This window comes from Mustela erminea, chromosome 5 (genome assembly GCF_009829155.1).
Source record: "Mustela erminea isolate mMusErm1 chromosome 5, mMusErm1.Pri, whole genome shotgun sequence".
NCBI classification, from domain to species: Eukaryota; Metazoa; Chordata; class Mammalia; order Carnivora; family Mustelidae; genus Mustela; species Mustela erminea.
Window position 1 is genome coordinate 10,292,483 of NC_045618.1, and position 26,329 is coordinate 10,318,811.

The window sequence follows — 26,329 nt, forward strand, 5'->3', positions numbered from 1 at the left end:
AGAGGGAATTTCAGGCAGCCCTTACGATCTTGAAGTCCAGCATCCTACCTTTCATTCTGAGATTGAGAGGTGTTGTGAGAACAATAGTCAGACGCAAAATGGACTCCTCTCTGGGACCCCTGGCCTTGTCGGGTCCCCTGCGTTCTGTGGGACCCCATGGTGCGAGGGTTCCAGGAGAATGAAAATAATCTGCATCTTTTTCAGAGCCAACTGTTTCTCTTTAAACTCTCTTCTAAAGCCCCAAACACAATGAAAGGGGAAATACACAGAAATCTACAATGCTGCTGGAAGTCACCTAGTTTTGGGCTCCTTTTGATAGCCTCCTAAGCTGGTTCCATTCTACTCAAATCATTCTGTGCATATGAATCGCCTGGGGATCTTGTTAAAATTTAAATTCTGATTCAGAACATCGGGGCTGAGGTCTGAGAGGCTGCATTTCTAGCAAGCTCCCAGATGACCCCAGTACTGCTGGTCCACGGACCACACACTGAGTGGTGAGGCTCTGGGGAGTTTCCGTTGCACTCACTTCCTAAAGGCAGCCCAGAGAGACTCTCAGTTCCTGCCTTGCTAGATGTGGTTTTACAGCTATCATGACTATCATGTCCTCTTTGCCTCCCAGTGCTTATGGGCTCCTCCTGCCATTTAGTCCTGTTCCACAGCTGGGGGGTAGCTGAGGTGGGGAAGGATCACTTCTTGTATCCTCACTGATTTGTTCTCTGCCCAGTAGTTACTAAACACTCTGGGCCTGACTCCTCCAGGGCCAGAAACAGAGATGAAGACACTGATCAGAAGCTTCTCAGGAGAAGAGCAGTGAGTGCCCTCCACAACAGGACGAACACCAGGGCAGAGGAGGACATAGATGGTAAGGGGATGTAGGTGGTAGGGAAGCAGTGGGGGATGGGAAGACATCCAGTGAGAATGTCACCTCCTCCTGGTAGGGGAGGAGGTGACATTCTCACTGGATCTTAAGGTACTAGTAGGTGTGAGCCAGCTGAAGAAAGGGGAGGAGGGAACAGCATTCCAGGCAGAGGAAATAGTAGGTGCAAACATTTGAAGGAGAAAGCATGGTGAGCTCAAGACACTGCAATTAACTATGACCAGAGCATGGTGTGTGTGTGTGTGTGTGTGTGTGAGAGAGAGAGAGAGAGAGAGAGAGAGAGAGAGAAGGGCTGGGGAGAGGGGTACGGTAGTATATTAGCGTGCTTGGGCTACCCTAACAAAAGATCACAGACTATGTGGCTTAAACAACACACATTTGTTTTCTCTCAGTTCTGGCGGTTAGAACTCTGAGGTCAAGGTGTCAGTCAGCATGTTTGGTGCCTCCTGAGGCTTCTCCCCTTGACTTGCAAACCCTCTCTTCTCCCTGGGTCCTCACATGGTTGCCTTTCTGCCTGAACTTTCTGTGTCCTCATCTTCTCTTTCTGTAAGGACATCAGTCTTCTTCGATGAAGTTCCCCCTAAGATCTCCGTTGACCGTACTCTCTTCTTCAAAGGCCCTACCTCCGAATACAGTCACATTTTGAGGGACTGGGGGCTTAGAGCTTCACCATATGAATTTGGGGGGCTGCAATTCAGCCCGGAATAGGCAGTCAGAGGTAGGATGGCCTTCTTCTTCGTTTTGTTGCTCTCTTTACCCTTCCATAGGGGGGAAGCTGGACAGGGTTTGGAGGACAGAAGCTGGGCGTGGGGGAGGACCCTCATCTGAGTAGGGGTTTCCACTCCCTCATCCGTGGAGGTTGTCTCTATGACTCATACTCTTGGTTTAGGTTTTAGAGGCATCCCACACCTTGGGGTTTTCTTTCCTGGTCTTCTCATATGTCCTTTGTTCCAACAGCCGGAGGGTTCCTGGGCTGCTGTGTGCCACGACCACCTGGTGTACCCAGCACTGGAGCCAACGGCCCCTAGGGGGGCAGACAACTGTGGCCACTTTCTGCTGGTCTGGGGACCCATGAGACTCTTGGCATGTTATCAGCCTTGAAAACCTACACGTCTTTGCCAGAGAGGCTGTTGGGCCTTCTGAACATTTGCAGGGCTGCTTTATTTCCTTGGTTCACATTTACTATCAGTAGCCATCCTTAAAACACAAGGGTGTGTGTGCATTTTTGAGACTGGGAGCAAAACTGGGACACTTGCCCTTGAGAGAGAAAAGGCACTGTGTCAGTGAGAGGCACTCCAGGATAAGTCCTGATATAAGAAGGAGCCACGGGGATGGAGAAGCTGGTCCCTGGGGAGTATACCTGGAAGGAAGTCTTCTATAAACCTTGACACCCTCTGGTCATTTTCCTGTCCTAATCCTAAGTATTAAGCCTCTTGGCAGGAGGCCTGTTAGATGCTGAGCAGGACAAGGGCTCCTTTATTTTTAAAGGAAAACACTCTGCTCTTCAGAAGCTAACAGTCTATTTGGGTAAACATTCTATGCACCCACATAGCAATTGAAGGCAACCAAGAATGAGCTCCCCCAAATACACTAATATTGGTAAATGTTTATCATCTGTATTGCTTCTTTCATCTCAAGGCTCATTTACATAAATAAAACACATTTCTAAATCCCGAGTTTTCTCCTATCTGTTCTCCAATTTCCCTGAACGTTCTTTTTTTTTTTTTTTTTTTCCTCTCCCTTTCCGTTTCCCTTGGATTTCGGAGGCACATTCTTAAAATTACATCTACACTGATGTTTATTCTTTTCACTTCTTTGCTGAGCTTTAGGATATATTCAAATTAAGAGATATAATTTAAAATGTAGAACTGTGAATACAGTCAGTAGCAAACACCCGCTATGGGCTCTGAGTAGAAAGGCATATGCATCAGGCTAATTGTAAAGTGGGGGTGGGGAGAGAAAAACTCTGAGGGAGAGAGAAAATAAGCTTCAACTCAGCCCAAATATTAGTTTCAAGCCAAAGAAGTTGGCCTAGCCCCAATTCTATCCTTGGTTGGACACAATACATGATTGCTGTATTTTCAGAAAAAGAAAAAAAAATCCATCCATAGGGTGAGAATCTAAGCATCTATTTTCCATCCCAGTGACAATCAGAAATCATTCTTTGCATTTATTTTTCAACTTTGTATTTGCCTGTGAACAAAATTGAAGCTGGCAAAGGATGGTTCATGTGAATTACTTGAACAACAGTTTCTCATTGTGTTGAATTACATTGAGGCTGCTTGCTGTGAAATCTTGCCACAGCTCAGGAACAGTGAAAGATATTGTCACTTCTCTTTCCCGTGGCCATGAAGTTAACCCACTTCTCTCCCACATATATGAACCGATGGTCCTTTCCAAAGTGGGGGAGAAAAGCTTCCCAAATCCTAATCACCAAGCATTTATGTACAGCTTATTAATGTTTTCGGAATAAAAAAGCCGGTCTGTCCTCCCCCGTCACCTGATCTTTGTGCTTTCCTACATCGCATTTCCAGATTACATGGCTTCTCAGTGTGTGGAATACCTCTGGTCGCCAAGAAAGAGAGGAGTCAGGGGGCCCCAGCTCTAGCTAGCAGTATTTTCATCTAATTTAGGAAAGTCCAATTTAGAACCTAGCCCAGAAAAGTAGCAGAGAGGCAAAAATAATCCCAAGGGTCCTCCAGGCGTTTGGGATGCCTACGGATCCTAAATTTATCACCCACCACTAGGGGGGTAGAGGACGAGAAAGGGTCCAGGCTGGAAGTGGTGGCTGTGGCATTTCTCCAAGGCAACGTTTAAGGTTGCCCAGTTGAGGCGTGGGTTGGGATCTGAGCTCTGTTTGCCTTGTTTGCCACAGGAGGGTCAATGGTTCATTTCAGAGGCTGGTTGGAGGGGAAACCACAGACCATGGCGGGGCTAAATCCCCTCTTGATCTCCCTCCTCCTCCTGGGCGTTCCTCCCAACTTGAGGTGGGAAAATGCAGTTTTCTATTCCTGCCACTTGGTAGCTGTAAGCTCCTAAAAGCTACTTGCAGCTTTTACTCATGAAAATGGGTCTAATCGGAACAGTTCTCCCTGCTGTGAGATTTGAATGTTACACAGGGCATTAACATACCTAACCAACAGTCACGTTGCCATGTAGAGACGAGGGTGGTCAGTCTTTTGTGCTGCTTTCTTTGCGTAGGACAGATGCCAAGTAGAAGAACCTGAGCTCGTGAACCCACCTCATCAACCCTGGAGCCCTCATCTACAGGTAAATAAAGGACAAGCGAGGAGGGAAGGAAATTGAAGGTGTTAAATTCTTCTTTCTGATGGTTGTGAGGCTGACACCTGATTTCCTTCAGGCTGACTTTGATTACTCTTCAAGTCTTCAGGCACAGAATTATTTTCATGCCTGCTTACCGTTAATTACATGGAGAAGCTACAACCCTAATCCAGAATCCTCTTTCTGGCAGCAGAAGTGTTTGAATACTCCAACGACAGTTAAGTTTTGACCTAAAATAAATGACCCAAACTGAAAAAAGCCTGTGTCCTTCTTGGACTACACACAGGGTAATGTGGTATAGAGTGAAGAGAGCTAGACTTGGATTCAAGTACTTTCCCTTTTGAGCTGTGTGACCCTGGGCTAGTCATTATATATCTCTGAGTCTCCATTTATAAAGTAGAAACCGTATACTGAGTTCTGCTGTCCTCAAGAGACAGGGACTGGTTTCAGAGGCTGGCCCTGCCATTGAGTGGATATGTGACATTGGCAAGGCTACTTAACCTTCCCAGGACTCTGTTTTCTTATCTGTAAAATGGGCTAATAATAGTATTTAGCTTAGAGGATGGTTGGGAGGCATAAAGGGTAGAAGCAGGTAAAGTATTTAGAATGGGACCTGACCAGAGGAAGCAGAGGAGAAACATTACCTCTTGTTACAAAGTATGTAAACAACACTTACAGACCATGATGCACTCAGCATGCTATTTCAACAGCTTCGGGGACAAGTAAACATCTCTGCTTTGCAGAGGCAGGAAGGGAACTAGCTCATCGAGGGTCTTCTCAGGGAAAAGAATGGAGGCACTTCCCTGAAGCCTGCTGGAGAGGGCCCAGCAGGTGGGCCAGAGGCAGGACTCAGTAGAAATGTCAGCTGTGCCTGACGGTAGGGTGCAGGGCATAGGGGAGGAGCTGCAATAAGGGAACAGACTCTCTGGGAATGCCGCAGCCCCTGGTGACATGAATGGGGGGAGGGGAATGAATAGTAAAAGATCTCTGCTGGGGGGAGCCAATTCAGACAGCAGACAGCCAAGACCAGGAGAGGGGAAGCATCTGAAAGGGACACCAAGTCTAGGTGAGATCATGTCTGGAACGACAGGATGAAGCAGTTTATATTTAAATGGTATGGCAAGACAACGCCCCCACATTACACCATCCATTCTCATTCAAGTTCTTCGGGAGGAAATAAACATTATGGAAGTGTTAATTGCTATTCAGTTTCAAATTTTAGCCCGCATTTGTACACAGGAGCCTAGGAGAATGGCACATTTTCTCTGACACATTATTAAGTAAAGGCTTTAGAAAGAATTGGTTGAACCCCCACAGTGGCCCAGGCAGAAGTTGCTGAGCCTTCCCGGTACTGATCCAGTCCTCCCCAGTGTTTCTGATCTCCCCAAAGCTGTGGGACGACTAGCGGATCCTACTGGCGTTGACTTGTGGCCCAAACTCCTGGTAATGATTATAAATAAAGAGCGGCTGCCACGGGGCGCAGGCTTTCAGGCCAAGGACAGGGAAGTGGCCCGGGCCACAAAATTAGGGGAAGGGAATGGGGATCAAAGCAGGCCTGTGGCGAATCGTTTCCCGCGGGCTGTCGCCTCGGCTGCATCATCATTCCTGAGGATAGGCTCCGGGCAGATGGAGGGCTGGACGAAGCCCTCTGCTGGGGTCACTGAGACCGTGCAGCCACCCAGACAGTGTGGCTGGGCGTGGCTGATAATCTGTGCGGTTCCCGACGGGTTAATCGAACTTCCCCCTTGGGGGTGCTTCAGTTGCTTTCTCTTCTTGCGGTCAGGAGCCCTTTACGCACGCCCAGGGGCCCGGGGGAGCAGGAGCAGGGGCCAGCCGGCTGCGGAAGCCTCAAGCAGCTCTGACCTCTGGCACCTCCCCAAGCCCCGGGGCGCAACATCTGTCCCCAGAAATAGCCGGGTGGAGGGGAAGAGAGCGCGCCCACCCCTTCCTGGGCACTCGGTCTTCTCTCTCTTCCTAGAAACCGGCTCTCCCCTCCTCGCGTCTAGCGCCCCGGATCCCGAGCTCTCCGTCCCGGTCCCGCCGGGGCGCCACCGCACCCCACCGCCGCGCCCCCAGTTGTACGCGCAGCACCGCCCAGCGCCCGCGGCAGCGCGCCCCGAGCCCCGCAGCGCCATCTAGGGGCCGGGCACCGCCTTCCTCCCTCAGGGGCACCCCCCCTTCCTTCCGCGCGCGCCCCGAGCTGCTCCCCCTCGCGCCTCCCCGAGGGCGCACCGGCGGCGGGGGGCGGCCCGGCCTCGGGGCAGACGCACAGGAGGCGAGCGCCGGCGGGCGAGGGGAAGCGGGCGATGGCAGCGGCGGGCGTCCGCGGGCGACGAGGCGGCGGCGGCGGCGGCGGGCGGCGCGAGGAGCCCCTGTGATTGGCACAGCCCGAGCCGGAGGAGGAGGCGCGGGGAGGGCGGAGGAGGAGGAGGTGGAGGAAGGGGGCGAGCGCGCGCGGCGGCGGCGGCGGTGGTGGCGGCGGCGGCGAGGAGCTGTGCCTTTCACCTCTTCAGCCCCGGCAGGACAGGGGCGGCCGCCGCGGGCCCGGGGCGGGGACAGCACGCAGGCTCGTCGCGCACACCGCCGCCCGGCAGCGGCCCCGATACCCGGGGCGAGCGGGAAAGCGGCGGCGGCCGCGGCGGCGGGGGAAGGATGCAGGGGAAGAAGCCGGGCGGCTCGTCGGGCGGCGGCCGGAGCGGCGAGCTGCAGGGGGACGAGGCGCAGAGGAACAAGAAGAAGAAAAAGAAGGTGTCCTGCTTCTCCAACATCAAGATCTTCCTGGTGTCCGAGTGCGCCCTGATGCTGGCGCAGGGCACGGTGGGCGCCTACCTGGTGAGTCCCCTTGCCAACTCCGCCGCGGGGGCCCCCTCCGCAGCCCGGCGCCCGGGCGGCCGGCAGGCACGGGGAAGGGGCCGCCCGGGCCCGGGGGCAGGCGGGCATGACCTCGGCCCGGCGCGGAGGTTGGCGAGTGGTGCAGAGGCGGCCGCCGGGGGAGCTGCCGGCCCGGGCTGCCGAGAGAGCGGGGAGCGGGCGGGACCGCGGATGCCGGCAGCTGCTCGCGCGGCCGGCGGGGGCCCGGGGTGCCCGGGGAGGAGAGGCGGCGGGCAGGTGGGCGTGAAACCGTTCCCCTCCCCGCCGGGGAGGCGCAGCCAGAGGGTGACTTCAGGAGCCCCCTCGGAGAGGCAGGCAGCGCGGTTTTCAGGTGACCTGCACAGGGCAAGAAAAGCCAGTTAGCATCCTGCGTCCTCTATCTCCATTCCATTTGCCTCGAGAACAAATCCATTATGCATCATTTTCTCCGGGCGCTTTCTCCATGCGCCAATTACGGGGGGGATTTAACAGCTTAGAGTAAAATGCGCCCGAATGTGGCCCTGATCTGAGCCAGGACTGCAGGGGGGGAATATTCCCTCTCCCTATCCCCATAGCCATCTTTCGGCGTCTGGGATAAAGTTACAGTACCTGGAGAGCAGCTGCGAGTTTGTATAGTTCTGCTACCCATGCTCAGACCTCGATTCCCCACCGTGGTCTCTCTCCCACAAGGGGTTTTCAGTATTTTGCTCTATGTACATCCTTCCAAAAGGGGATATTAGTGCCCAGACGGCCCAGGGGTGCATAACATATCAGAGGAAACAGCTTGTAATGACTCAGCACTGTCAAATACCTACTCAAATACCCCGCGCAGGTGGTCCCAACTTGAGTTAGACTCTGAGTGCACGTCCAGACCCAAGTACAGCCCTGCCTACACGGGAGAATATTTTTGTTTTCGGAGTGTACAGTGTTAAATCATTACTTGGTGATTGACCTGCGACTGAAATCAAATGTCTGAGACTTTGAGTGTGGGTGGACAAGTTTGATGGAGATAGAATTGGACAAGATTTTGGCTGTTGGATAAGGGCATCTACAGACAGAATCGTGCTCTTTCTGATGTACCAGTAATCCCTCCTTCCTGGCCTTGGGGTCCAGTTAATGAGATCCAGACTGCTGGGGCAGGGCATCATTCATAAATGGACTCCAAAGACTCGGGGGCTTGCAGTCCAGAGGAACTATAAGCAGGTGTGGTCTCTAGTGTGGGGTGAAGTCAGTTTCGAGGTTATGAGAGCGGGTTGTTCAAGCTCAGCTCTCTGTGGTGTGCATCTCTGTTCTATAAAATGCACTTTTTCTGTAGTTACAGTTCAGGCAGTATTTGTGGCCCGTGGAGTTTTGAGGTAGGGATAACTGTCTTGGGGGGCGGGGGGTCCGTTTATCAGAGCTTTCATGGAGGGAATTTGATTGTTAAGATCTTAAAATAGGTATATGTATTACCAAGATGCAAATGCACAGTAAGAAAATATTTATAGGTCTGTACTGGGAGCATATGCAAAGTATGTACTACCTGACCTGGTCTGGGTTTGGGGAGGTATTTAGTATATCCACAGCTGTCTTCAGTTTCACAGTTTGGTGGCCCTAGACCACCAAGCAGAGTGCAGTATTCATGTGTGGCGAACAGCAACAGAACTTTTCACACCGTGAATTATAAAGGAAGGCACGGGCTTAGTTTTAGCTTGCAGTGATCTAAGGGTCTTAGAACGGAATGAGGCTGGGCTTCAGCCAGATGAGTAGCCTAAGCTCCTTTAGAAAGTTGAGAAGCAGAGGGCTGATGGCGAGGCAGATATATAGAGGCAGGGCTGGCACCAGGAGATAGAACGTTGACTCGAATCCCAGAATAGGCCAGTGGCAGGCAGCTGAGGAAGTCAGTCCACCTTGGGGGGGGGGTGGCGGGGGGGGGTGCTGCTTACCGTTTCATCCTGGGTTGAGAGAAAGCTTAGTTCAGAGAGCTAGGGTAACAGGAGTCAACAGGTGACCGGCAGAAAGGAGCTGGAGGCCCAGCAGAGGACAGGCCTAGGAAATTAAATTCATTTTGGTTACTAGGAGTGGAGGTATAAGGTGCTCAGGGCTCAGCCTTGCCCAGCTGCCCTGGACTGTCCATTGCCATCTGAACCTCATGAAAATAGATAGTTTGCTTGCCAGGCTTGACCGAATCCGCTTGCTATGGGTTTTACTCTTCTGGGCCGCTGGGGAGTTGGCTGTTCATCTGTTATTTTGGAGGTGGAATAAAAAGTTTGTTATTCCTTCAGCTGTGTGAGACTTCTTTATGGATAACTGGGGAATGAAGCATTGTAGGATGTTTGCAGGAGAAGCAGATTTCTCCCTGTTTAATTCATCATGGCTTTCTTGAGAAACCCGAGCGGCTGTACCCGGGGTCGGTGTGCAGGGTGTGTGTTGTATGTGATCTTGGCATTGGCAATCAGCCCATCCCTCTGATGTAGCATTTTCAGATACCCGAGGAAGGGCACACTTTGGGACATGGCCAGCAATGCTTGCTTCGGGGGTGGGGGGCGGGGGACATGATCAAAAGTTCTGTGGCAGCGATGGTATTTCCTATTTGATCCCAATAGTGCACGTTTTCATTTTGTCTTTTTTTAAAAAACATTTGGAGGCTTCATTTCATTTCTCTGTTTACTTTCTGGAAAGGCAGATTGCCCGTGTCTTCAGTGACACTGGTGTAGGCTTCCCAACTGCAGAACTGAAGGAGGAAGTTGCCTGTGATTTGAGAAGCAACTTTGAAAAGCAGGACTCTGCGTGTGTTAGTGTGTGAGTGTGTGCGCGAATGCATGCACCGTCCCTCAAGAACCTGCCTAAGGAGGAAACCCAAGGGAGACTTGTGTATGAGACAAACACTAATTGTTAAGCTGGGCAGGGGACCAGCAGCTTTTTGCCTGGGTGTGTGTATGTGGGGGGGGGGTCTCTCAGGAGAGTGCAGAAGACTGTTGGCCCACCCCCCCTTGTAGAGATAAGGTAATCATGCAACCCCAGGCCAGCTGTGGATTCTGAAATCTGTTACACTTGCAAGTGTTTCAACCTGAAATTATGCTTCAGATCAGCCAACAGTCACAGGGATGTTCTTTCATCGTTCCCGAAACAGCCTGATGGGCCACAAAATAATTTCTGTAGCAGAATAGAGACCTGTCCGGTTTGATCGGCGTGGCGTGCTGGGTCAAGAATGTGATTTTCCTTTACTTGGGCCTCGGCTTCGGGTGGCTCCAGTCTGAACTGACCTACTTGCAAGGATGTGACATCTGCTGAGGTCTCGGGCCCTTTCGAGAAGGCGTAGGCACGTGGGAACCACTTGGAGAGAAAGTCAGAGGGTGCGCGCTGCCTGGTGGCGCGTGGAGACCCCCTGAGATGTTTGCAGCCATTTGTGGACGGTCGCCCTGCGGGCAGAGGTTCGCGTCCATTCTCAGACTGCCGAGGACTGGAGTGGATAAGGCTGCGTGCAGGAAATGAAAGCCTCTGACCCCTCTGGGTGGTTGTGATTGAGGCTCTCCTACAAAGGCATTTGAGTTTCTTCAGGTTGAAAACTTCAGATTGCAGGAGGAGTCTCCAGGGTGGGGTGTGCTGGTGGGGTCTCTGACTCTTGGGGGGACTAGGGGGTTGAGAGGGCTGGGGGGGCGGTGGGCATTTGCTGATTGAGAATTTTGCACACCCTGAGACTGAGGTTGTGGGGAGGAGGTAACAAGCCAGAGACCTGAGTGCATGTCACAAAGCTCCTTCTCACTGCCTGATAGTCCCTTTTTAAAAATTTTCGGCCGGAGCGAAGCTTGAGTGACTGGTAAGTGAGACTGTTGGATTTCATATTCTTTCTTCTTCTTCTTTTTTTTTCAATCTCTCAGGAAGCATCATTTTGAAGAGGGGTATTTGCATCTCTTCCCCAGAAGCAGACAGCTGAGTGACATTTTTAAAGTCCTTGTCAAATTAGTATGATGACTAAGGCTACTGTATTTTACTTAATCAAATTATTTTACACACTTATGATTGCTCAAAGTGACAAATTTTCTGCCATTTGCATAATTACTGGATAGCCCCAGGTAGTGAGAAATACAATTACCATGATATTTTTTTTCCTTGCTGTTTGGTTGCAAATGTTTAGCTAATAATTATTTAGGGGAAAAAACGATTTCTTAAAATTCCTTTCAGCCAGCTTTGTGTACATAGCTTAGTTTCTGGAGGGGTTTTTCTCTTGTGCGGTTAACAACCCGGGAAGTGCATCAGTTGTGAAGCGAGCGCGATCTCTTTTCCTGAATTTTGTAACTCTCCCGCATTTCCATTTTAGATTCCTTACAGAGAGGATGACCCAGAGGCCTCTCCACGGAGAGACTGCCTTACTAATCAGATGCCCAGCATGTAAACGCATCTCCTTGCCTGCTGTTGGAATGGTATAGCTCTGTGTTAGACTGGATAAGTTTCCATTGGTGCCGGGGCAGTTCAAGCAAGCGGGTCTCAGAATTTCCCTTGCTCCTCTGAAAGCGAGCTTTGAAGTTCTGCCTTGTTCAGGGAGGGGCTCATTTAGCAGAGTTAAGTATACGGTAGTGAAGAAACAATGAGGAAACAGCCACATCGGATGAAGGTGAAGGCCTTGAATAAAGAAAAACAAATCTGTAAATTTTACTGGTTAATGGCTGACACTGGTGCTCCTTTCAAGGTCGGTGCCAGGCCTCCTGCAGAGGCTGGGGAGTAGAAGGCATCCTGCTAAACTGACCGTCCGACCATGTTTCTTGGGTGAAGGAGGGCTCCTTGAGGTGCCAGGCAAAGGGGGATGGGTCCGCCTTTCAGGTGACTGGGCAAACACGTGCGCAGAAGGTGCCCCCCCCCCGCTGGGGTGGAGAATAAAACTCTACCAGCAGCATTTCTACTTCCAAATTGGGGAATAAATTTAAGTTGCACTGATGGAACTGCAGTACATCATTTAATAAATAACCACATTCCTCCGAAGTAGCGTCAAAGTAGTTATCGCTTCTACTTACTTATATTTTGTATGTGTTCTCCATTACACTATATGTATTAATGTGTGCATTCTGTGTTTCTAGACATACATGTTCTTGGACAGGGTTATGTACGCCAAATATTGAATGCTGTCCGTTTGGGAAGATGTTAAAGGACGTTTCAGTGGTAATTTTCATTGTCTGGCTTAAACACGGATTTAACTGGAGACCAGTCACCTATGTTCTGTTCCCCTTCAGAAATGTTTTTGGCAGTCTGTAGGCACAAAGATAGCATCCTTGTTCTTGTCACTTAGCTTTGCTTTCTGTTTCTATACGTGCATCTACAAAATAGATAATAAACCGGAAAAAAGGAGTGGGATCACTGATGTTGGTTCACAGGAGAAGTGTGAATTGGTATGGGTTGAGAAACTTGTATTTTATGAAACTTAAGTGTTTCTGTGTTCATGTAACAGGCAGGATTGCTGGATGGTTAAAGCTCCCAGTTAAAGGGTGAAAATTCCGAGACGGAGACTGACAGCACCTGTGGCAGCCGTGGCTCAGTGGGGGTGAGCTTCAGAAGACCTGGGGTTCACTCCCGTGTTCTCCCCTTCTCAGCTCTGTGTTCGTAGGCTGATGACTTAGCCTCTCTGTGTGTTGGGTTTTTATTTTAAAGCCGGGATCATGATCGTACATACCCTCATAACGCTGCTGTGAGAACTCACGGAGTCGGTACTTGTAAAGCACTTTGAACACTAACTGGCTCACAGTGCTTGATGTATACTAGCTATTCATAATGACCTGGTTCTGTGTATTTACTGCAGACCTTCAGTTTGTAGCCCCAACAAATGAGAAATAAAGTTATTTCAATCAAGCGTTGATTTGGGTGTAGTGAATTGTACATCAAGTAGTTTACTACGCTGCATGAACATTTTGTCTGGGAGGTAAAAGGTTTTTAGTAGTAAGAAATCTGCCACCTGCTAATTCTGTTTATTCCCTTATTATAAATATAGCAATCCATTTTATCTTAAAGACACTAAACAGTCATGTGGGAGAGGAGCCCACTCCAGTAATGGTGACGTTGAGCATTTCTAGTCAGAGGGTACTTCAGGTGGGGGGAGCAGGGATGGTGCTCACGTGACTAGGAGGGACAGGTGCCCTGACGCCTGCTTGGAGGGGCCCTGTTATCTCTCGCTCTGGTCTGTGGCCACAGGATGGGGAATGCTCGACGGTCTTCTACATTGTGCGCAGCTGAAGAGCAAGGAGGAGGGTTTTGGACTTGGAGTCAGAAGATCTGCATTTGAACCCGGGACCTTCTCCTTCCCAGCTCCTGACTTGACTTAACCTGAGCCCCAGTATCGTCCTTTTGAAAAACAGGTCCTGTCTTCACAGATGGTTGGGAGATTTAGATCTGTGGACGCGTGGTAGAGTGTTTCCGCATAGGGGAGGGATTCAGAACTTTCACACTAATGACGTAACCCTATTCCTTGACCTTGGCACAGCACAAGTCCTTCCAGGGGCCTGAGAATTTGCTTCCTGACTTGGAGATCTGGGCCCTTGTAGCTTGTTCTGTCTCTGGATGAGGGGTGACCGCTCCAAGGCAGCCTGGGGTGTCAGGAGGGGAGATCCCCGGACAGCTGTTATGGACATATGCTGCCCTCTGGGCAGCCTTGTTTAAGATGAGCAACCTTGGGGCTCAGTCCTGGTTGCCTAGGGGGTTCTCAGGGCTTGTGCCACACCCGCTGCCTCTTAGTCCTGTGGTGTGAAGCAGGGTCCGTAGGCACAATTGTGGGCATTTTACCCCTCTTGAACCTTATTGGTTTTCTCGGAGGCTGAGCGAGTGGGCTATTGATGGTGTGTCATTTCTCGTCCCCTGGATTCATTCCCCTGAGCTACGATGATTGTTTAGGGGGGACACCTTTGCACAGAGACACTCAACTTTGCTCCCCAGGTCTGGTCACCTCCGTCCTTGGGAAGGATGAGGAATAAAGCAGGCTCTTCTCAGTGACCCAAACTGCAGTGGCTATTTTAGGTGAGTTCATAGATTCATGGTCAAGGGCCATAGGCTTCCCAGGAGAGCACACGCTCTCTGAGGACCCCTGCATCCCTAAACCCTGGTGGCATGGGGTCTGCTTCACCGAGGAAGAAGCCCTGTCTCCTTCCTAAGGCCCTGGACCTTCTGCATCCACGGCTGCGCAGTGAGCAAGCTTGGGGGGCTTCCCTCGTGGGCATTCCAGGGACCGCCGGCAGAGCGGAAACGTTCCACCGAGTGCGGGCAGAATCTGCAGTTGGCTATTTCCAGATTCTTTATTTCTGTTTTTCTTTGTGGCTTTGAGCCGAGGCTTTCTGAAAAGGGAAGCCCTTCCTCACGGAGGTTTTAGTAGCTCAGTTTTTTAATGGAAACGATGGTCACCCAGCCAGCTGCTTCCAGAAATAAGCAGACATTCCCCTTCAAATAGGGAATAGTTACTCAACTAAGACATAACAGTTGGTCATTAAAATTTTGCGGGGACTTAGTACAAAAGTCTCATTTATGACTTCCGGTTAACGCTTGCTGAAAATATTTAAAAGCCAAAGGCAACATAGGCTGTTACAAGCCATTATTTTTGAACAGGGCTGGTGGGGGTGGGGCAGGTATCATAGACCCACTGTTCCCCTTTGACTTCATGATTCCCTTCAGAAGTAACCTGGCAATACCTCTCCAGTGCTGTTCTCCTGGGAGGTCGGGTCCCCAGTGGCCTTTCAAGACAACCTGGTAACAGAATGGAAGAGTATTGAGTGTGACAGGGATGTCTTGTTTCCTTAGCACTGGGTTTTGTTAGAGATCTTCACTACGAGCGCTCTGTGAATCCCGGAGACTAGCAGGTGTGACAGCAGGTGTGAGTTACTGTGCAGGAGAACGAGTCCATCTGTCTGTCTGTCCATCCGTCCACAATCCCTACATGAGTTCTGTACGACATGGTGGCAGATTCTAATTTGTCTGGCAGGTGGCGCTTTGGGACGGGTCTCTGGATAATGAACCTGGCTGTCCAGGTGACCCTGGACACTTTCTGGTGGTAGGTCTAGAGCCCTTGGTGGCTCTCACTTTATAGCTACCTGAGTTCCCGACGGTGCAGAGTTAGCAGAAATGGGAAGGAGCCGAGAGCAGGCTTTCAACAAATAGTCCTGGGGAATATAATAGAATATTAGGCAAACTCCTCCCTCAATCCCTGCCCACACAACTACAGGAACTTAAGCAAGAGAGAAATGATTATTTTTACCTCCATTCCCGCACTGGCAAGGTTGGTGGGAGAAGTGTGTCACAAAGGTGCTTTTCAGTTAAAGACTATTGTACAATGTTCTTGGGACTGGCTATTGTCTCCCTCCTCCCCCTTCGGAAAAGGCTTATGTAAAACAGGCAGCTCCTTCTCTAATTGTTGGATTTGCTCCCCCATTTTGACACTGCCGCTTTCCCATCTTGGGTTGATGAGAACGAGAAATTACCACCTTGAATATAAGCAAGTGGAAATTGGAAAGCTGCCCTCTGCCTGATTATATAAGCTTTCAACTACCGTACCTGAAATCTTGTGTTTACCTTGCTGAGAATTCTCTTAATGAAGATACACATTTCTAAGCAGCACGGACCCATATGTTTTTATTATGTAAGCTTCAATTATTGGGATGCAACCCATTAAAAAAAAAAAAAAAGAATGGTGTTGATTAGCTCAGCTCTCCTTTGGCTTTCTGGGTCAGAGAATGGTTAGAGGTATACCTGCAGAGCCCCCTAGAGCTCTCCTCCTGGAACTTGGCTGCCCGATGCTTCAGCACCAACATCTTCTCCCTGGGGATGCGCAGGTGTACCCTGGGTCTGTAGTCACCACCACTCTCCAGGTTGCAGAGGGCAGGTGTCTGCGAAGGCCTGAGAGTGCCCATGTGATTCAGAGGCATGTCCGGGAATACAACCACAGTTGATTGCGACCGGCTTTGCAGTTTGGCCATCTTTCCCAGAGGGCAGCTGGCGTGGCCTTTGGAGTGGACTTTGTCTTGTTTTGCATAATATGTGCGCTGGTTTCTCCTTGTGGCTCATCGCTCTGCCCTCTTCCCAGACTTGTGTGATGTGCACAGCTCGGCTCGCTCTGTGATCCATTCTGGGTTTTCAGCCTCCTCTGCTGTAGACAGCTGCTTATTTTGTGGTTGGGGTGGGTGCTGGGAAAAAAGACTGAAAGGAAACTCGACCCGTTGAAACAGATCTAGGAGAGCGGCAGATAGGCCTCCACTATCATTATGCAAAACATCGAGGGCCAGACTCACAATTTATTGTGTGATTTATGATGGGGCCGTCGCGTTGCCTCCCCAGCGTGGTAAATACTATGTCGGCTGGGAGGCTTAACATGCCAACAGCAGGTTTTCCGCCAGCCCAAGGGAGGATGTCTTTTGGAGACAAAACCATAAATTAGCACCTTCGCTTTACCTTGGCTAATGCGTGGAGAGGCATAGAAATCGAGAAGTCCGAAAGCCGTTCTGTAGCTCTGTTGCTGGTGGTGGGTGAGAGCAGGGAGGGAGGTCCTCGTCACTGCACAGGGGCTCAGGGTGGTGTGCGGATCCCGCAGGACTTGGGCTAAAGGCAAGTGCAGCCCCGTGAACCTTCTGAGATGCGCAGGTGGGTCAGATTGTCCCATCGGCGTATCTGTCCCTGGGTCCCAACATTGGCTGTGGCTTGTGTTCTTAGGTCTCTTTAAAAATAACTTCGCCAAAACTCTGCCCTTGTTGATTTCGTCTTAGGCAAAATCAGGGCACAGGAGTAAGGAATTTCCCCAAATGTGCAGTTCCACCCTCCGGACTAGCCCACATTAGCCAGCAGGGGTGAGCCGGTGAGCAACCCAGAAGACTTTATTTTTGGAGATAATGATTATAAGGACATATAAATAAAAATAATGTTTTGGTGAATACAGGGGGAAAATAATTAATTTCTGTCTTTTAAAATATACCCCCCCCTTTGTAAAAACAGACTGTGTTTCCTAAAAGGCATCGTACCTATTCTTAATGGGGTGAGCAGATAAAAATACATACGTCTGTACTTCTCTGTCTTCTGATACTTGCGATTCCACTGGGGAAGGCTTTTGTCACTTAAGTACTAAAGCAGCAATTAAAGACACGGTGAGGACTCCTGGCACCGAACGCTGTCAGGGAGACCACTCCGTGTGACAAGGGACACATTTTAGCTCCCCAAAAAGGAAGTTGAGTGTTCTTGTGTTCAGGTCTGTCGCCTCTGTGACTGCTTTTCTCTTTGCATGGGGGGAGCTGAACTCTGGTGGTCACGGTGCTCAGCTTACGTCTGTCACCTCCTGGTTGGTCATTAATTTTCTTCTTGCTTCCCTCTGCTGGCCCCCCTTCCGGGGTCATGCTTCACCAACCCTGGCAGGGTGTCACGGTCAGATCTGCGAGACCTCTGTGAGGGTGTGCTTCCCGAAGTCAAAACCCTGGTCGTTCCCAGGTAGGACTCTTGTGCCAGCCTTAGGCCGCTGGTACTGTCTGTACCCGTCTGCCAGCCCCTTCCTTGGTTGCCTTCCCTCCGTCCTCATTCCAGAGATACAGCGGAGTTCCCCACCCCCTCCAGGGCAAGAGCTCCAGTCCCACCTGTGACCGTGGGCTGTATGTTAATTCTTGCCCTCCTGGACCCTGCTATGTTCTATTTATTTATGTAAGTGGGGTCTTACCTTCTATTTAAGCATTTTCTTTCTCTGGAGTTCAGAGGGCAGTAGGGCTATTGTCAAACATTTTCTTTACTATCTCAGATGTTAGACTAAAGTTGGGGTATATTTTCTCGCTTAGATAGAGAAGGGTGTGATGTGAGGTGCAGAGACGGCGACTTTGACTGTTTATCCTTTGGTTGGAAGTGGACTTGGACCCTGGAGTGGGAAGGTGAATGATATAAAGGTGTTTCCGAAGGAGGAAATGGGATGTGTGGGTTCCCTGGGGCTCTGCTGAGACGTATGACCATGACCGTGGACTGGGTGGCTTAGAAAAACAGATTTATCTTCTGGCAGTCCTGGAGCCGGGAGTCCGAAATCAGGGTGTGGGCAGAGCCAGGCTTCTTCTGAGACTCTGGGTAGAATCCTTTTTTGTTTCTTTGTAGCTTCTGATGGTGACCCTTGATCTCACCTACGCAGTGGTAGCCTTTGCACCACTCCCATATGTGACTCTAAGGTCACATGGCATTTTCCTTCTGTGTCTCTCTCCTAGAGGACACCATTCATATTGGGTTAGGACCTACTGTAATGACCTCGTCTTACCTTAACTACATCTGCTAAGACCTTCTTGCAAGTAGGGTCACGTTCACAGATTCTAGCAATTAGGACTTCCACACAGTCCTTTTGGGGTGACAACATTCAACCCACGATATCTGGAGAGAAAAAGAGCAAGGGACCCTAAAATGGTCTGATGGTACAAAAAGGAAAAAAAAAAGGAAAAGACAGATTCTTTGCCCTCTTTAGGGTTTTGGGTTGGGTAGGAAGATTATGGGAGGTTGTTGGCTGTGTGTCATTCTTCGCAGAAATGCTGCCCTGTGACTGACCCTGTTCCCTGTCTCAGTAAGTGAGGGATCACTGTGTTTCTGTCTGTGACGTGGTGGTGAGGCTGTGGGGGAGTGAGTCTGATGGCATTAATGAATAGCTTGGAATAAACCCTTTCTTGGTTCTGGGCACAGTTGAACGCAGGGATTGGCCTGGGTGAGTACGGCATCTGATGAAGGGAAATGTGTGTTAAAAAGAAAAAAAAAAAGCAGCCAACAAGAAAACCTAGACATACACGTAGCTGAGCATTTTGTGTGTATATATTTAGAATGTGTGTAGTATCTCTCTGCTGCTCCTTCCACCTGGGACTCCTTAACAGGAATTAGGCCCAGTAAAATGTCCAGCTGGCCCTGTCCCTTCCCTGAAGTCCTATTGGATTTGGTAAGACTGGAAGACAATGTCATCACTGTGCCAGCCAGCCCAAGATTTGGCCAGGTGTCTTATACGTCAGGACCAGACACCTGCGTTCTACTCTGATTCATGCCCGTGTGTTTTTGGTGGGGGTGGAAGCTGTCTGACTCTTGGAGTTTCTCAGCATTGGCTCCTTTTAAGAGACTACAGCTTGGTCTCTGCCAAACTCATTAACTCGGACAACTTCTTTCAGTGCCGTGAGCAACGTTGATTTTGGTAAGGCATGTTCTTGGCCCTCACGGAGTTTATATGTCCTAGCGGGAGGGGTGGCATGTTTATATCTTTTGCACTAATGACTCATTCCTTAGACTGTCTCGGGTCCTGGATCAGGCAGCGGCTCTGTCCTCTGGGAGCCGTGCAGCTGGTCCAGCTATATCTGCTGTCCCCTGCGGGTCAATGAAATCTCCGCCCTAGAAGCGAAGTGTTGGGTCAAGGTGGGAGGTGGTGTCGGAGATGGGCCTGGGCAGAAGAAGAGAATGTTTGTGGTCGCAGATGTCATTTTGTCAACCTGGGACAGAGGAGATCCAAGCGAATAAGATGTCAGGCTAACATGGCAAGCATCTGGCTGGAAGAGCCTCCGTAGGTGGGATGGGGCTGGGAAGCCTATGACCGAGAAGGGGCAAGCTGGGAACACGGCCACAGCCACATACAGGGGCATGTCAGGGCCAGCACCAGAAGCTGTGCTCCAGCCAGCGGTGTGGGGGTAGTCCGCACCTCTCTTGGCAAGGCTTCTATCCCTCCCCCCCAGCTTTGAAGCGATGCCCTACGATGCTGCCCGAGGCCACTGTGCCAGCATATGGAAGGAAGCAGCATCAGGGCATCTTCAGACCCAGCTAGAAGCAAGCGTGGCTGCATGGCATAGCCACAGGGCTGAAGGACGCTGACTGTCTCAGAACACTGTGCTCACCGGGATGCGGGCAGCGGAGGTGGTGGAGGTTGGGGGTGGGGGGAGCTATAGCATCCGTGCACAATGGCACCTCTGTGTTCAACCTCTCTTTTGAATTCTCTTCAAATGAGATTTCTGCAAGATGAGCTAAAATTAGGAAAGGTCCTATCATATTTGATTTCTTCTTCTTCTTTTTTTTTTTTTTCCAAACCCTTTAGCTTGGCCTCGGATGTATCAGTTCTGGATAACTTTAAAGCTGGTAACAGGACAAACTGTGTTCACACACAGGAAATGTCTCCAAACAGAAAGTGGGCGTGCAGTTTACAGTTTGAAAATTGGATGGAGGCCATTCAAAATTCCCCTCCTGTTCTCCTGGAGAAGGACTTGGCAAAATGCTGAGGGGGGCATTCCTCCTTGGAATAATCATAAGGGGCCAGAGGGAAGCCATCTTCTGAGCAGAGCTAACCGGCTACTGGGATGAGGGGGCTGGGAGGCGTGTGGGGCATTTACTGAGCTGCGTGCCCTTCGACGTCACATCCTGTATACAGGGCATGTGGAGTCTGGCCAGAACGCCTCTGGCCCGTTGACCCACACCTGTTGCCCACAGATAGCCGATCCAAATGTGGGCCAAGACAGCTCAGGAACCCTGTGTGGCCTCATCACTTGGCTCTACTATTAACTTGAACTTCAAGTTCATGCTTGTTGCTTTTGTCTTAATATAGAGGGCTTACTGGTTTACTTATTACACAAGAACTACATGTGTTGAAAATTTGGAAAATAGAGATAAACACAGATACAGTTAAAAAAGAAGAAGCAACAGCATCATCCGTAACGCCAGGACCTACAGATAAACTCTTAACATTTTGGAGCCCGTGCTTTTCATCTCTCTGGGTTGACCCTGCACTTCTTTGTGACTTTGGAGACAGAGTACAGGTGACCCTTAAACAGTGTGGGGTTTGAGGGCATCAACACGCACCTACCTTCCCCGCTATGGAAAACCTGTGTATAACTTCTGACTCCCTCAGAACTTAACCACTCATAGCCTACTCTTGACCGGAAGGAAGCCTTACCGATCACTGAGACCGTTGGTTAACATATATTTTGTATGTTCTATGTATTATACACTGTATTCCTACAGTCAAGTAAGCTAGAGGAAAGAAAAGGTTATTAAGAAAATCATAAGGAAGAGAAAATACATTTACAGTCCTGTACTTACTTTATGGGAAAAAAAATCTGGATATAAGGGGACCCGTGCAGTTCACATCTATGTTGTTCAAGAGGCAACTTTAGTAGAGGTTATCGGCTTTGTGAAGTCCATGTCTACGGTCTGTTAATCTTGTGTGGCTTTGGGCCAATGACTTTACCCCTCCATTGTAGCCCTAAGATTGACATGGTGTTCACACCTATTTCATACTAAATGGGGTAATCCAGAGTGCTTAGCCTGTGTCTCTGTGGTATGTTACTGTTGTTACAAATTATTATTCTTCTGTAATAAAATCAGGTCACATTGATTCCTATTCTGTCAGAAACTTACTCTTTCCCCTAAACCATTGGGAATATTTTTCTGTAAAATCAGATGTTCATCTTTGGTGTCATGATTATAAAGGAAAATGACCCTACTCTTTCTGTAAAAACAGTACCTATTCATATGAAGAATTTTATTACTTTATTTTATTTTTAAAGATTTTATTTATTTATTGAGTACATGAGTGGGGGGAGGGGCAGAGGAAGAGATCATCTCAAGCAGACTCCCTGCTGAGTGCAGAGCCTGATGCAGGGCTCAATCCCAGGACCCTGAGACCTGAGTCAAAAATCAAGAGTCATATGCTTAGTCACCCAGGTGCTCCCACTGTGAAGAATTTTAAAATGAAGAGAAGTCCAGGTAAAAATATTTTAAGAACTTCCAAAATTTCATTCAGATATAACTGACTGGTGTTTGAGGGGTGATAGTTAATTACTTTCCTCTGTTTCCCCTCTCCCACCAATTAATAATTATGTAGACATGTTAATCAGCCACAGGGGTATACAGATATCAGCTTGGAGTTTGTATGGAGAAATTTAGAGTTTGAGTGACAAAACTCAGTTTATGGCCAGATTTGCACTCCTCGTTACTTAGCTCGTGGTCAAAATGATGGGCTGTTTGCCTCTGCAGGGGTGCACCTGCTTGGGTAAGCTTACCTCCTGGAGGGGCAAAGAATGCATGCATCCTGAGGACTGCTTAGGATAGGGGGTGAAGAGGAAGAGGTTGGGGCCATGTTCTAGGCTTCCTTTCCCAACTTGACAGATCAGATAAGTCTCTCTAGTCACCTGTGGGGAGGACTGAGTGAGGAAGTCAGAAGAGCAGATGGTTTTTCTTTGTTTCTTCCTGAAAGGAGCAGGTCCTCCTCTAGTATGGATCAAGGTGTGGGTTTCGAGAAGAGGAAAGAGTAACTCGCCCATAGAATTATCATTAACAGTATATCATTTCAGAGTTCTCTCTGCTCTTCCATGGAAAATTGGCGGGAGGGCTAGATACGCTTCATAAAATCTATGTTCTTGAAATAAAAAGTAGAGAATTTAACTGCTTAAATTTAACAGAAGACTTAATTAAAACTTAGAAGTCCCTGCCTTCTACCCTTGAATGTTGCTGTAGAAGGGTCCAAGGCCATCCTGCTTTGTCTTCCTGTATACATTATGTGCTCATAGGCAAGGTGCTGGAGGAACTTTTTCTTGGTATCTGACATAGAATTTAACCACAATGTATATTACTGCCACATGAAGTGTGTCATATTTGTGGCACTCGTTATCTTTCAGTCCACAGATTCAATTCTTTATTCGTCTCAGGAGAATTTTCTTATATCATCTCGTTGACCTTTCTTGGTTCTCTGCCCCGAGTTCTCGGCTATAAGGACACCAGTTATTTGTATGTTGGATTGTCTTTGAACTCCATACTTGTTTGTTTTTCTTTGATTACTTGGATCTGTTTTTATCGATATTCACTGATTTTATTTTAGCTTTCCTGTAGTCAGTGAATTGATGCGAAGCCATCTTTCTTTGGTTTGCTGTAGATTTTACTTTATGTTACTTTTCTAATGTTTATTTGGCCGCCAATTAATTTCCTGAGGTTACAATCTCATTCTTTTTTTTTTTTTTTTTGATTAATGTTGCCTTTGAATTCTCACTTTATTGCACTCACATTATATTAATTTCTATGGCTCCAAGATCTTTTGAGGGGAATTCTCTTCTTGGGTTCTGTTTTCCTTTAGGCTGAATTTTTTGTCTTTGATACAATGTTTCATTTGTCCTTTCCTCCAGGATTCTGTGTTTGTAAAGACCAGGCCTTTTTGTTTGCTTTTTTTCACTCTGTTCTTGTCCGAGTGTGTCTATGCAAATCTCTCTAGTTCCGGGTGTGGGTGATTCTTGATCTGAAGCCTCTCTTTTTTGCCCCCTTACTATGGAGTTGAAGAATGATGGCTGGCTTTTTGTTCGTTTGATGGCCACGCTTTCTGCATCCTGAGGACCTACAGAGCATACGGGGCTGGCCAAGCCTTAGCAGGTGGTGTGTAAGGTGCTGACTAGTTGTGGCTAGAAGATGTTGGCTTGATGGTTTTTACTTCTGGGATGTTTTAAAGGTTATTTTAGGTGGGTCCAGCCTTCCCATGTGGGAGTACACACTGCCTGCCCTTGGGCAGTATTCGCTGGCCTCGGATCAGCCCCGGATTTCCATGTGTACTCCTGGAGCCTTCACTTCCTTCCAGCAGAAGTAATCAGCACCATGGTTCATGGCCTCTTCATCCTTTTCTCCCTAGTGGATGTTTTCATTACTCCCCAGTTAGAAAAAAGGAATATATTGATAACTACTCATGCTTTTCTCCAGATTTGGTGATATGAATGAAAACTCTCCAGATTTTTATTTAGCCACTGGTTCACCATCCTGAAGGGGGTGAATACAGGATTATGAGCCTTGCTGTGCCATACCATTCTGTTCTAGAAACTTCTTTTACTTTCCCTAGCAGGTAGTATTTGAATTTTAAGACATTGGGTTGCCTTTTTTTTTTTTTTTTTTTTTGGACTGGTGATCTTTAAACTTTTCTGCTTTAAAAAATTTTTTTGGTTAAGTTTTGAAAGAGTGAGATTTTGTGCAGAAGTTTGTACCATTTTAACTGAGAAGTACCTCCTATCACTTTAAATGTTTGCATAATATTCTACTGAGTCTCATTCCCATATATCTGTTGATAGGTTCTTTACTGCTTTGTTTTGCCAAAATAAATCCAGATTTCCTCCTTACTTTTCTGTTTTGCTTTTTTAGAATCGTACTGTAGGTTGGTGAGGGTAAGGGGGCGATCCCAACTGTGGAGAATGGACTGTCATTTTCTGAGGGTCTTCCCTTTGCCAAGGGCATGTAAATAGTCTGATTCGATTCTCACAACAACCTTGTGAGTTAAACGGCATTGTTTCTGTTTTCCAGATCAACAGATGGGGGCTCAGAGAAGTTGAATACCTTGCCCAGACTGACAGCAGTAGCGTTTGATCCTGGGTCTCTCCGCTTTGCCTTGCTCCGAAATCCCTTTTCTTTCCTTAGACCACACCTCCTTCAGAAATCACAGCCGGGTGGAATGCTTAAGCATGCTTTTTTCCGTATCATATAAACATGTTACTACTTGTAAGAGAACTCTGTTCTTTTTTTCTTTTTCTTTTTGTTTCTTTGTTTCTTTCAAACTGGTAGGGAGTGTTGAACACGACTTCACCAGGGCCAGAGAACCGTGTTATCTGTCTTCTTTCGCCCTGAGTACAAAATGGCATTTTCAGGAGATGTGAGCTCTGGAAATGAGGCTTTGTACATTCCATGCCTTGTCACAGGGCCCCTGCTCTGGGCGTGTTGTTACCTGTGTGCTCAGTCCTCGACTGCATTTCTCGCTCTGAACAGCCAGACACTCAAAAACAAGGGCCATTATGTAATAATCCTAACAGCCCCCACAAAATTACAGACTGCTCCATGGCAGTGTGAACAGACACTCTAATTAATGTTTACTTCTTCACCACACGGTCATTTTTCAAGACCTTCATACAAAAGCACATGTTCCCTCTTCAAAAAGTATTCTGCAGGACTCACCGAGAATAACATTTTGATATTTACTGAAAGACTCCTGATTGGGAGATCATTTATTTACTCTGGGTCTCTGTTTTATTGTCCAAAGTGAAAATAACAATGCCTGTCCTTCGCGTGTGGAATGTTGAGTGAGTGTCAAAGTGTTGTCGTGGGTTATGTCATTTCAGCCATACGGCAGCCCAGGGAGAGCAGTGGGGCACTTGTGACCCACTTTTACGTTTAACTCTTTATTGTAAGTTCTCAAGCAAGGCAGAAAAATAGAAATTATAGTGCAGTGAGTAGCCAGGTAGGATTGAGCAGTTGGACAATTTGTTGACCAACACACACACACACGTACACGTACACGCGCACGCACACACACACACACACACCTTTTTATTAACCACCTTAAAGGAAACTATAGGAAGGAGGACATGTCACACCTAACTATTTCATTATGGCTCCTCATAACATATGATCATTTCCTTATGAGGCCACAGCCCTATTACCACTCCCAACAAGGCAACTATTCCCTCATTTGAACTAATACCTGCCACATATTCAACTCTCTTCAGGTGTTCCCAAAATATCGCCATTGGTGTTGCTGTTGACATCCATATCTGTCCTTAGCTCAATCTCCAGAACATTCTACGTATTTTTTATGCAGCCAAAACCAGTGAAAGAGCCTGCATTTCATTTGTTAGATGACTTTTAGTCTCTCTGTTTCTTCTTCTTGGTTTAAAAAAAAATTTTTTTTTATTGTGGTAAAAAACACATAACATGGAATTTAACATCTTTAACATTTTAAAAAAGATTTATCTGAGAGAGAGAGTGGGAGGAAGGGGCAGAGGCAGAAGGAGAGAAAGTCTTAAGCAGGCTTTGTGCCGATTGCAGAGCCTGATGCAGGGCTCGATCCCACGACCCTGAGATCACGACCTGAGCTGAGACTGAGAGTTGGACGCTTACCCCACTGTGCCACCCAGGCACCCATAGCATCTTTGTAAGTGTATAGTTCACTTACATTAACTACATTTATATTGTTGTGTGCCACCATCACCCCTGGCCATCTCCAGAACTCTTTCCATCCTGAAAAACTGAAACTCTGTACCTGCTAAACAGTAACTCCATTCCTTTCTCCTTTCTGGCCTTTGGCAGCCACCCTTCTGCCCACTGACTCCATGGATTTGACCACTCTGGATGCCCCATGTCCGTGGGATCATACAATGTTTGTTCTCTTGTGTCTTGCTTGTTTCACTGGGCATCACATCTTCCAAGAGTCATCTGTGTTGTGGCCTATACGGTTACCTTCCTTTTCAGGGCCAAGTAATATTCCACGGTATGTAGGTACCATGTTTGGCTTTTCCATTCATCTGTTGATGGATGCTGGGTTGCTTCCCCACTTCAGCTGTGATGAAGTCATGCTGCTGTGAATGTGAGTATCCACCTTTCAGCTTCTTT

General features: G+C 48.4%; 1 protein-coding gene and 2 long non-coding RNA genes across 6 annotated transcripts in view; all 3 read left to right on the forward strand.

Annotated features, from left to right (window-relative positions):
- The first annotated feature begins 633 nt into the window (after positions 1–633).
- LOC116590391 lies at positions 634–2,576 on the forward strand. Its single transcript, XR_004285579.1, has 3 exons — positions 634–862; positions 1,429–1,595; positions 1,835–2,576. It is a non-coding gene; the product is annotated as an uncharacterized LOC116590391 (long non-coding RNA).
- Positions 2,577–6,378: 3,802 nt separating this feature from the next.
- Positions 6,379–26,329, forward strand: part of SLCO3A1 (solute carrier organic anion transporter family member 3A1) — a 301,657-nt gene continuing 281,706 nt past the window's right edge. For 2 of the 4 annotated variants that reach the window (XM_032342112.1, XM_032342110.1), the window contains exon 1: positions 6,379–6,991. In XM_032342112.1, coding sequence (XP_032198003.1) covers positions 6,812–6,991 — 180 coding nt within the window. In that variant the 5' untranslated portion in view covers positions 6,379–6,811. The remainder of the gene's footprint in view (positions 6,992–26,329) is intronic. The other 2 variants (XM_032342113.1, XM_032342111.1) reach the window with 1 other exon arrangement.
- On the forward strand, positions 6,999–12,830 carry LOC116590390. Its single transcript, XR_004285578.1, has 2 exons — positions 6,999–11,412; positions 12,064–12,830. It is a non-coding gene; the product is annotated as an uncharacterized LOC116590390 (long non-coding RNA).